The 11,270-nt window shown below is 54.6% G+C and overlaps 1 protein-coding gene across 3 annotated transcripts; it reads left to right on the top strand.

Annotated features, from left to right (window-relative positions):
• The first annotated feature begins 219 nt into the window (after positions 1 to 219).
• LOC102444622 (hyaluronidase-Ba-like) lies at positions 220 to 8,029 on the top strand. Of its 3 annotated transcripts, none has more exons than XM_075939437.2 (4): positions 220 to 851; positions 3,459 to 4,446; positions 5,051 to 5,140; positions 7,637 to 8,029. In XM_075939437.2, exons 1-4 carry the CDS (start codon positions 808 to 810, stop codon positions 8,027 to 8,029), a joined length of 1,515 nt encoding a protein of 504 aa, XP_075795552.2. In that variant the 5' UTR covers positions 220 to 807. The 3 variants fall into 3 exon arrangements, with proteins under 3 accessions (XP_075795552.2, XP_006127702.4, XP_075795553.2); XM_006127640.4 differs by having other exon boundaries at positions 3,456 to 4,446; XM_075939438.2 differs by lacking the exon at positions 220 to 851 and adding an exon at positions 923 to 1,059 and having other exon boundaries at positions 3,456 to 4,446.
• Positions 8,030 to 11,270: the final 3,241 nt, after the last annotated feature.

Genomic DNA, 11,270 nt, shown 5'->3' with positions numbered 1-11,270 from the left:
CTGACACTGTTTCCGGCCCTGTCCAATGCCCCCGACTGGGCTGTTGGCCTTGGCCAGACACCAGCCCCCACCCTACCGCCAGTCTGCCAGGTGCCCCCCCACCCCTGACCTGAGTGCCACAGGCTCTGGCCCCAACCGGGCTGCCAGACTTGAACTGAGCTGTGGATTAAAACCCTGTTCAAAGAACATGGGGGGTGAGTCAGCCTGCATCCCCGCAGTGCAGGGCCAGTGGGCACACGTGCCTCCTCCGTGTACCCTTGCCCTAATGTCGGCTGCACTTCTCAGGGCGGGAATCTCTGACTCCCCCCACCCCGCTAAGTCTGCCAGGATTACCCTTAGTGCTCAGCTGGGGGCAGCTTTGCCTGCACACAGCTGCCTGGCCAGGTGTCTAGGAGCAGGGAGTGTGGGTCTGAGGGCGCTACGCTCCCTGCCTTGCCACAGGCCTTGCCGGGCAGCGAGGGTGCTTCGGGGGAGCCCAGCACCTCCCTGGATTGGGCCTTTCGCTTTGCGGTCCAATGAAACGGAAAGAACAAGCACCCCGCGCCTCAGGGCAGTGCCCACCGCCGTGCTCCCCAGGGCCCCGCAGGAGGAGAGGGTGGTTGGGTTGCCATGGTTACTCTGCTGTTGTTACCGCCACCAGGAACCCGCCAGAGGTTCTGGGGCTCGTCGCCGGCGTCGCCGCGGACCCAAAGCCCTTTGCCTGCTGCGATGAAGTGGGAAGGGGTCGCGTCTGCTGACAGCGGTTGCGGGAGCGGCAGGAGGCTCTGGCTGCTCACTGAGTAGTGAGGCCAGTCACGAGCCCCGGGCATGGAGGGACGCAGTCACCCGGAGCAAGCCCATCCCTGGCTAAGGTGTGAGGCTGCCAGTCCCAGATCCTGCGCTACCAAGTAATCTGGGGGCAGGCCACACAGGCAGACTCGGCCTAGAATGCATGGATGGCTCGTGGATGGCCTACAAATGAGGCGGGGGGTGGCAGTCCAGGATAAAACAGGAGACTCCTTCAAACTTTTCCTCAAGTGTTAACCGGATGCAAAGCCAACGGACCCAAGTTGTTGGCAGGTGGGATTGAACCTGCGATGTTAGGAGCTAAAGCCATGAGCCTCCGCAGCCGGAGTTAAAAGCCAGCTGGCGCGTCACTCGCTCTCATCTCAGTGCCTCGGCTTACATAGGCCAGGCGATGACTCTGAGCTGGCAGCTTGGTAGCATGGGTGCTGTGTGTGGGGCACGGAGATGCTGGCTCAGACCAAGGGTGCCAACTCTACCGGGGTCCCTCAGAACAATGGTGGCATCTCCTTCCCTGACTCTCCGACAGTCACACGCTTGCTCTGTGAGTCTCTCCGAGACCAGGGATGGGCAGGGAAATGTCTTAGGGAGTCTTTCTCCTCAGCAGCGCAGGTCCAAATATAAGACAGCAGAGACTGCAAGTCATCACCCGCAAAGGCCTGTCTGTTGGCCTGGGCAAAACTAATTCAGGGTCCTTGTGCCAGATCCCAGAGGGCAGGTGCCCCCTTCCCAGAGCCCTCACCTGCCCTCATGCTGATGGGTTTGTGCCACCTTTTTGCCTGCAAATCTCACAGGGGCCAGCCGGGAGGAACTATCATGTTTTAATCCCTGACAACTGCCATCCACAGCAGCTGTAGCTTAGAAGTAGCCTCCGACTCCGCCTCCTTCCAGTCCCTGCCTCCCTCTTCTACACTGAACACGGACCTGCACCACTGCCTCCTGTCTGGGCTGGGCTCCTGCTTCTTCCCTGGCCATTTTGACACTTCCAGTTCTGCCGCTGTTGTGTGTTTCCATGTGAAAACACACTTTGGGTTACCTCATCGCCACATGCCCTGGGCATCTAGTCTCACACCTCTCTAGGTATGTTTGCTAGGTACGTTCCCTCCAGGTATGGCCTAGCCACCTCTACTTCCCGGTCCTATCTGTATCTGTTCCATCCTCCTCCCAGTCTCCGAGGCTGAGATTTGACTCAGACATCTTGGCTGTGTCTACACTGGCAACTTATTCTGGAAAATCAGCCGCTTTTCCGGAAAAACTTGCCAGCTGTCTACACTGGCCGCTTGAATTTCCGGAAAAGCACTGACGATCTAATGTAAAATCATCAGTGCTTTTCCGGCAAAACTATGCTGCTCCCGTTCTGGCAAAAGTCTTTTTCCAGAAAACTATTCCGGAAAAGGGCCAGTGTAGACAGCACAGTACTGTTTTCCACAAAAAAGCCCCGATCGTGAAAATGACGATCGGGGCTTTTTTGTGGAAAAGCGCATCTAGATTGGCCACGGATGCTTTTCCGGAAAAAGTGCTTTTCCAGAAAAGCGTCCTGCCAATCTAGACACGCTTTTCCGAAAATACTTTTAACGGAAAACTTTTCCGTTAAAAGCATTTCCGGAAAATCATGCCAGTGTAGACGTAGCCCTTGTGTAGGAGAAGCTGGAGTTTAGCTAGTAAGGGTTTCATAGGCTCCTTGCATACACCTACGTTACACTGGCCTCACACCGCTGGCTTAGGGGGACTCCCATGGTGAGGGGCGCAGGGCCTTGGTGGCAGCAGCCCCAAGACAGCTTAGTACTTAGCAGCTTGTATGAATTGCACTGCAAGCTGAGCAGCGACCCCCGAGCTGCCGGAGACAGAAGAACATCCATGTATTATTGTAAATTGAATTACCTGCCAATTACAGAGGGCAGCGTGTGGCACAGAGGCACTTTGCAAACCCAGCGCTTCCCCAGGGAGCCTGTTCCTGCCTCAGCCAGGCTCTTTGCCACCAGCCCGCTGGGCTGGCTCTTGGGCCCACCCCCGTGAAGAGAAACAACCCCCAGAAAGGTGCGAGCCAGCCCAGAGCAGGGCAGGGTTGTGCTTCCGCTAGCCCCGTCCCCATCTGCAGGGCTCACGGAGCGCTCAGAGATGCGGCCTTTGACCTGGGAGGCTGACGCTAACTGGGAATGAAAGATCAGGGTCAGGAGCGGGCGCAGCTGGCATCAGGGAGGAGACGGGGATGGGGAGGCAGAGAGAAGGAGCGGGCATCCAGCAGGAGAGAGGGAGCACTTTGGGCACCAGATGGAGCAGCCTTCTCCAGCAAAGGGAGCAAGGTAACAAAGAGAGGGCAATGCCTAAATGCCTATGAGGATCCAGCCGAGGAGCCATTGGTGGGAGAAGCTGCTAAAGGGAGCACTAGAGGAAGATGGGGGAGGGGTGCGGAGGGAACAGAGGTGGGGAGCAGGGGTGAGGGGTTGTGCATTCATACAGAGCCTCAAAGGGGAGTAAGAACAGGAGACATGACTTCACGGGCTGGGAAGGGCACCCCATTCTCCCCTACCCCCCCCCCCCGAGGGAGGTCTGGTTTGCTGACGTAAAGGTGACCTGGCTTCTCTTCCCCTAGGGGCACTGCTGGGGCTGAGCTGTAGAAATTCTGCCCCCGGCCTTGGACTGACTGATGGTCATTTCCACCCTTCTTACAGCAGAGTGGAAGAAACTGCAGCGAGGCCCAGTTCGGGTGGGCTCCCAGCCTGGACCTCACCAGCCCTCAAGCTCCACGTCGTCTGGCTGATGCTGCTCCTGCATCCTGAGCCGTCCTGGGGGCATAGCCTGAAGCCCTCCTTGCCCCCCATTGTGCCAGACCGGCCCTTTCTGGTGGCCTGGAACGCCCCCACAGCTCGGTGCCAGAGCGCCTACCATGTGCCCCTCAGCGTGGCCTCTTTCTGGCTCCTGGCAAACAGGCAGGAACACTTCATCGGTGGGAACGTCACCATCTTCTACTACGACCAGCTGGGTCTGTACCCCTACTACCTGAGCACCGCCACACCCCCCGTGGCCGTCAACGGCGGCTGCCCCCAGAACGCCAGCCTGCCACACCACCTGGACAAGATGGCCGACGACATCGCCACGGCCGTGCCCTCCCCCTCCTTCGCTGGCCTGTCGGTGATCGACTGGGAGAACTGGAGGCCCAAGTGGATCCGGAACTGGGCCAAGAAGAAGGTCTATCGAGAGATGTCTGCCTGGCTGGTCCGGCAGAGGAACCCCGACTGGTCCAACAAGCAGGTGGAGAAGGTGGCCAAGTGGGAGTGGGAGACGGCTGCTGCCAGGTTCATGGTGGAGACCCTCAAGCTGGCGCGGTCGCTGCGCCCGGAGGGCTGGTGGGGTTACTACCTCTTCCCCGAATGCTACAACTACCACTACTGGGGTGACTTCGAGAACTTCACTGGGGGCTGCCCCCAGGTGGAGGTGCAACGCAACAACCAGCTGCAGTGGCTGTGGGAGCAGAGCAAGGCCCTCTACCCCTCCATCTACATGGAGGAGGTGCTGAAGGACTCCCCGCAGGGCAAGAAGTTCGTGCGGGCCAAGCTGCGTGAAGCACTGCGAGTGGCTCAGCTGCCCTCCGCCAACCACTCCCTGCCGGTTTTCGCCTACGCCCGGCCCTTCTACACCTACACCCTGAAGGAGCTAACCCAGGTGAGATGCCGTCCTGCCGCCCGCCCGCTGTGCCTAGCCGCCCCTGCAATGGGCCCACAGTAGGGCGCAAACCCTGCCCCTTTAGCCCCAGCACTGCAGGGAGCTAGGAAGAAGCAGGCACCTCTGCTTTGCAAGGAGGGCGGGCCGGGCTGGGCGAGGGGGTCTGTGTGAATGTGACTTAATCCTGCGTGAAGAGTTAGTGGCTAGATATTGAACGAGGCCGGCTGTGCCGCGGGAGTCCGGCTGCGACGTCCGGCCACTCGGTCCTACGGCGACACCGTTAGTAATCCCGCTTCTTCATCGGCGTGTGGCCCTCGGTTGCAAAAACGCGCTCCGGGGTACCCTGGTGCATGGAGTTGCAAGGAGCCCGGCTGCCGTCCCTGCACATGCAGGCCCGGAACGGTTGGGACTCTCACTCCGAACGCTGCAAGGGAAGAGGCCGAGCTGCTGCCCCTCCAGGGTGGGCCTCCCCTGCCCAGCCATACCCCCCTACTTTGGCAGCAGGACCGGGTGAGGAACTGCATCCGCTGGGTGCTTTGCTGGACGCTCGCGACTCTGTCTCTGCTTGGCCTTCTCACCGCGCTGCCGCTTTCTCTTCTTGCAGACAGACCTGGCAAACACGATCGGGCAGGCGGCAGCGCTGGGGGCTCATGGGATCGTTCTCTGGGGAGGTGCGGATTATTCTCGCAACCGGGTAATACAGGCACCTTGTGGAGCTACTGTTGATTGTTGGGGGGGGGGGGGGGGGCAAGGAGAAGGGGGGAGGCTGGCAAGCATGCACACCTGCTTCTGGGATTGGGCCCCCTTTAATTGCCCCCAGGCACCTCCTCTCTGGCCACAGCAGGTCTGGACTGGAGTTGAACTGGGGCCAGAAGGCGGATGTCATGCTGGGTTAGGGCATCTCTCACCCTGGCAAGTTTAGGGCTGGGGGTGGGGGGGGGAGGGAAGAGGCCTCTCCCTCCCTCCCCTGCCCCATCCGAGCCCTGAGAGCCTACGTGGCACTAAATTGGCTACTGCGCCACTTAGAGGGAAATTGGCTCCCTGCCTCAGTTTCTTCACTCCAGCAGGACAACAGCAGCCTTGCCTGTCCCCCCGCTTTGGCTGCCTTGTCTATTCAATTCTTCAGAGCAAGGGCTGGCAAGTTAGCTTGCAGTGATTTATTTGCCATAAACACACGCTGCTCCCCACTAGCAGATCTTTATTAACATCCATGGTGGCCATTCCCCTCCTCTGCCCAGAATCAAAGTCTGGCTGACAGGCCCACAACCCCCTCTCAGTTCCTCCCATTAACTACAGGCACAGCAGTCGCTTTCTTCCAGTCCCGGGGCACTCGGCCCCTGCTACAAGGCTTATTAAAATCAACAACGGATTCAAATGATCGAGAGCTGCTAGTGTCAAGATGGCTAACATTAAGTTTAGTGGTTGTTGTTTAACATCCTGCTTAATCGCTTGTTATTAGTCTTCCAGTAGCATCAGAAGACCTCAGCTTGGATCACCATAGGCTCCTGATCCCAGCTGAGGTCTCTGAGCTACTACTAGCAGACTAATAATAACCAGCCCAGTTAAGTGATTGAAAGTAATTGATGTTTTCAAAATGGGATTACTCAGTCCCTCAATTGAGAAAAGAGGATACACGGGCATTTAAAAAAAAAAAAAAAAAGAGAGAGAGAGAGATCTAATATAACACACAAAAAAAGAAGGGACGTGGATCGCACTGAATGTCAATTAGAAGCCAGACATTTTAGAAGATTGATAAGGGAAGCAAAAAACCCCACGAGAGGAAATCTGTTGCCAGTAGTATTGAGGACAGGAAGGAGATTTTTAAATATACCAGGAACAAAAGAAGTCTTAATGGTACTCAGTCCTCAGGAGGTGGAAATGATAGCATTGTCAATAGTAATGCAGAAAAGGCACAACTATTCAAAAATACGTCTGTTCTGTATTTGGGGAAAGCCAGATGACACGAACCTCAGCAGATTATGAAATACTTTCCATTCCACTTGTGACAGATGGTGATTAAACCGTAGCTCCTACAACAGAGAGACGTTTTCAAAAGCTCAGGCCCAAACCAATTGCTCCCCACATTTTAAAAAAAAGCTAGTGTAGGAGCTCTCTGGATACTTAATGTTGATTTTTAATAACTTTTGGACACACAGGAGATTGAACGGAAGATAACATTGTTTCTGGGTTTCAGGGTAAAACAGGATGACACAAGTAATTAAAAACCTGACCCCTTGAATTTGATCCTCACCAGAACACTGGAATGGCTGATAAGAGACTCAATAAAGCATTTAGAAAAGGAAAATCTTACTTCTTGCCAATCAACATGGTTTATAGAAAATGGCTCAAGCTAATTGGATATTAACTTGATGAGTTTACAAGTTTGGCTGATAAATGGAGTTGATGTTTTATACTTAGCCTTCCATTAGGCATTTGACTTAGTGCCACGTCATATTTTGATTAAGAAACTGATAGAAAAGCAGTGTGACACATGTTGAATGAATTAAAAGCTGACTAACTGTTAATTACATTTTGGACCCTGGGAATCACCATCAAGCTGATGTGTTTGTAGGGGGATCCTGCAGAGATTGGTTCTTGGCCCTATGCCATTTAATATTTACATCCATTCTCTGGAAGAAAACAAGTTGTAGATGAAGGTTTAGGAGGAGGTTATATTATCATCTTTCTACTTGGCAATTAAGTAATTTTCACTGCAACAGCTACTGGCATATTGTGCTCAGTTCCAAAGTACTCAGTTCCAGACAGATGATGAATTGGAACCACGAAGAGCTGTGACAATGGCTGTAGAAGGGGAAAACAACCTTCCAGCACCTTTAGCGCATCACAGGGAAGGCTAAGAAGTGCCTTGCCAAGTACCTACATGGGCAACAGAAATTCCATATTAGATGGTTCTTCAAGCTGGCAGATAAAGCAATAACAAGAGCCCAGGGCTGGACATTCAGACTAGAAACAAGGCACTGTTTTTAAGGGGAGGGCCTGGATGCTTATCCTAAAAAAATCCAGGCTAGTTCAGTTACAGCTTTTGGACTTGAAGCAAGATTTAATTTGGGGCAATCCTATACATAGGTGGTAAGATCACAGTGGCCCCTGCTCGCCGCTGAGTCTAGAACAGCACAGCCTGTTATTGGTACTGAACAGCACAGTAACTGCTTTAATTTTCCTTCTCTAGCACATCTGTGCGAAGATCCAGAAATACCTGACTACCACCCTCGGCCCTTACATCGTCAACGTGACCACGGCAGCCAAACTCTGCAGCCGGTTCGTCTGCAACAACCATGGCCGCTGCTTTCGCAGGCAGGCAGACTCGGACAGCTACCTGCACCTGGACGCGAGCTCCTTCCAGATCCACGTGGAGAACGCCGCCCACGGACCCCGTGTGTCTGTAAAAGGAGTCCTGACCTCCCAGCAGAAGGGCAGGATGAGGCAAGAGTTCCTGTGTCACTGCTACCGGGGCTGGAGGGGGAAACATTGCCGCTCCCGGGGGCAGAGCCACCAGCTTTGCGCATGGGACTTGCGCATCCCTGTCTTGGTGGTGGCTGCAATATGGACGTGGGACATGTGATCCACTTTTGCGACATCTTCCATGTGAATTTGTGAAGCCAGTGATGTGACGTGAACCCTGGAAAAGGAAGGACGAGGAAGGAGGGAAAACAGCAGCAGGTTCTGCACATTGGCAAGAGGACTGGAAAGTTTCCAGACATCCTACCAGCTCCCATGACCCCCCTATACATGACCCCTCCCTCCTCAAAGGGGGTCATGCAGCAGAGAGCAGGTATGGTTTTTTTCCCAGCATTGTTTGCAGGGTGCTAGCACATTCTTCACTTAGGTCAGTGACTTTCTACCAGCATGGCAGCTTTAAAAACACTAGGGTGCAATTTTTCCAGCCAGATAAAGAACAGTTTTCTATTGCTCCTTTTTAAAACCTCACGCTAGTCAGGAGTAGCCGTTTACAGTAGGGTTAACCAATGCCCACACTCTTGCCTCTGGGAACCATCAATATATTTAAATACATTCCTATTTATATGCAGAAGGGACTTTTCCTACTCAGATCATTTTTAGGTGCCTTCCCAAAGGGGCTGGTGCTATTTTAACTCCTGGATGTGCGTGTGGTCTTGCATTCCCTTTACGGGAGACTGAGTTGAGTTGATTTTTCTTCATTAAATATTTTCCATGTGACTACCATGTGGTGGCGTACAGGCCTGGCCCCTGAATTCTCCATCTGCCCTCTGAACGATTTCCAGCCTGCACGAGGGGCCTAGCTCGGGAGGTAACAGGGAAGGGGCATCCTATCCTTAGGAACTGCCATAGGATTGGGGAGGAGACTTTCCAAGGCCAGTCAACCACTCAACTCCCCTCGAATGTCAACGGGCCTTGGGTGTTGACTTTCCTGAGGTGCCTTTGAACATCCCAGCCTAAGCTCTCTTCCCACAGGCTACACCCCCTGCAACTAGCAAAGGCTGAGTGGTCTGAGTCAGACGAATTCTTTACTCATCTACCCAGAAGTTTGCCTTTGACTCCATCCAAGGCAGCCCAGCATCAGCCGACACTTGGGCCAGGCCCCTGTAGACATAACTACATCAGTCGAGGGTAAGAAAAAATTGCTCTCCGCTCCCCAGCCAACATAGCTGTGCTGGTGAAGCCCTCAGCCTGGACTTAGCTGCACCCCACAACAGAGCTGCTGGTGTTTGGGGAAGCATGTCCCCATCCTGCCAGAGAAAACCCTTCTCCTACCATCCACTGTGTGTCCACGAGGGCTCTGTAGACAAAGGGCCCACAGGCAATAGCGTTTGAGGCGGAGAATGCAAGATTTCCTTTCACTTTGGGGATGGCCCCAGAGAGTCAATGAAAACGTTCGACACAGTTAGCCACAGTCGGCGTCTTTATACCATCTGACACCTTGTGCTCCTGCCAGGCCAGGCGACATCAGGCAGCACTGGGAGGGACAGGGCGGAAAACATGAGAACTGGGGGCGGGGTTTACGGAAGGAGAGGGAAGGGAAGAACTAAGGAGTCTGGGTGGTAAGACGGTTCCTCCGTGAAGGAATACAGACGAGGCATTGTGCAATGTCAGCGGGACCCCTGCAGGGAGATCTGACCCGCTGCTATTTCCAGTTACTGCCTTCCTAGCAATCAGACATGCGGTGTGGTGGCAGCAGTGGCATGACATTTTATGCTGCCTCTGCTGGAGCCAGTCACCTCTGGGCTCTTACACTGTCACTACTGCTCACAGCTTATCTGAGCACAGGGAAAGCCAGACCCTGTGGGCCAATAATAAGCAGGGGGAAGGCAATTGTACTGTAGGTGCCTCCAATTTGAACCCTCCCCTGTAAGGCCAATGAGCCATAGAGAGTAGCTGCTGTGCAGGCTGGGGTGTTCTCTTGGTGCTTGAGCACATTATGCTTCCTCAGCCAGCTGCTCAGATTTCCCCAGCCAAGTGCCTGGGAGCTATGGATTCAAGTGAGGAAACCTCAGCCCCCACTCAGCAGCCAGCGGTCATGGAAGACGGGAGCGTTGACGTTCCTTTGACCCCAGTCAGCTGTGAGCTCCTGGCAGTTCCCCTTCCAACTAAAGAGCAGAGGCATCGTTTCCCATGGGGCTTTAATTCACAGCGTCGACTCAGAGCACATTGTGATTAGAGCAACTCTTCCGCGTTCGCCCAGCCACGGGTAGCCAGGCTTGGGCCCTGAGACAGCCTCTTGCTGCCTCTGCACCCGGGGAACCGCTCATTAGCAGCAGTGGGCATGGCTGAGACTGAGGGCTGAAAAGGGCACATGGCAGGCATCCCTCCTGTTGAGCTCATTAATTTAGTCCTGCTTGAAAAAAGGGGTCAGCACAAAACCAGTGCACACCCTGCCCTGCCCTGTTCCGTATATCAAGTTCATCTACACAGGATTTCGAAGGAGGGAGTTAAAGCATGCTAGCTGACAGCTAACACAAGTGGAGACAAGATGGCAAAGACTAATCTGAATTAACTGGCAGAGAGGAACCCAAGTCTACACCCCAGAATTCAACTCCACCTGTCTGGAGCGTGTTCAAATGAACAGGGTCTCATCTGGACTAGTTCTAAGACCACATGAGCCAGCACCTTACCTCCAAAGCCAAACTGGGCTGAGCCTTTGGGGCGCATCCACAGCCAGCTGTTAAAGCTGAGCCCTTCCGGAAGGAAAACCCTCTGCCTTCAGCCACTTCTATTTTAGCCTCCCTGAACACACCTGCAAAAGCACAGGGAACTGTGAGGAGAGGCAGGTCCCAGCTGCCCCAGGAATTCTGACAGGCACATGGTCGAAAAGGAATTTGGAAACCCCCCTGCTTCTACCACAGCTGGGACTTGCTCCCTGCTCCCTTCTCCCTGCCCTGGGCTCACTCGCCCTTCTCGTCCCAGGCCTCCCAGGAATCCAGCGCAGAGTTAACGATACCTTTCATTTGTCTGGCCTTGCAAGTGCTTTGCTGCTCTGCTTGACAGGAGCCCACGGTTTTACTACTCACCCTCTCGGCCACACCAGGCCTCGCCTTCCTCCAGCACAGAACAACGTCCTGGACAGGCTCTTCTGTGCCGGATCACCACGCGGACTCTGCTGGGGATCAGGCGGGAACGGAGCTAACGAGCAGCCCCAGCCACACTACTGACGCGTTATACACCCTGGCCCGGGAAGCCACAGGAGAGTCAAACAGGCCTGCCTCACATCCCTGACACACAAGGCTACTCTATGCAGTGACAGCAAGGCTCCAGGTTCTCCTCCCAGCATGGGTTTGGGAGCGTCCTACAGCTCCAGCCACTGAGCACTGGCTCAGAACCAAGCCGGC

This window comes from Pelodiscus sinensis, chromosome 11 (genome assembly GCF_052426305.1).
Source record: "Pelodiscus sinensis isolate ZL-2025 chromosome 11, ASM5242630v1, whole genome shotgun sequence".
In the NCBI taxonomy this organism is placed as follows: Eukaryota; Metazoa; Chordata; order Testudines; family Trionychidae; genus Pelodiscus; species Pelodiscus sinensis.
This window is presented reverse-complemented; position numbering and strand designations above follow the sequence as displayed.

What these genes read in the sequence shown, in the direction of transcription:
- LOC102444622 (XM_006127640.4), top strand. Translation starts at nt 808, where the DNA reads ATGGAGGGACGCAGTCACCCGGAGCAAGCCCATCCCTGGCTAAG. An exon ending in CAAGCCCATCCCTGGCTAAG is followed by an intron (nt 852 to 3,455) that starts GTGTGAGGCTGC and finishes CCCTTCTTACAG; the next exon opens with CAGAGTGGAAGAAACTGCAG. An exon ending in CCCTGAAGGAGCTAACCCAG is followed by an intron (nt 4,447 to 5,050) that starts GTGAGATGCCGT and finishes CTCTTCTTGCAG; the next exon opens with ACAGACCTGGCAAACACGAT.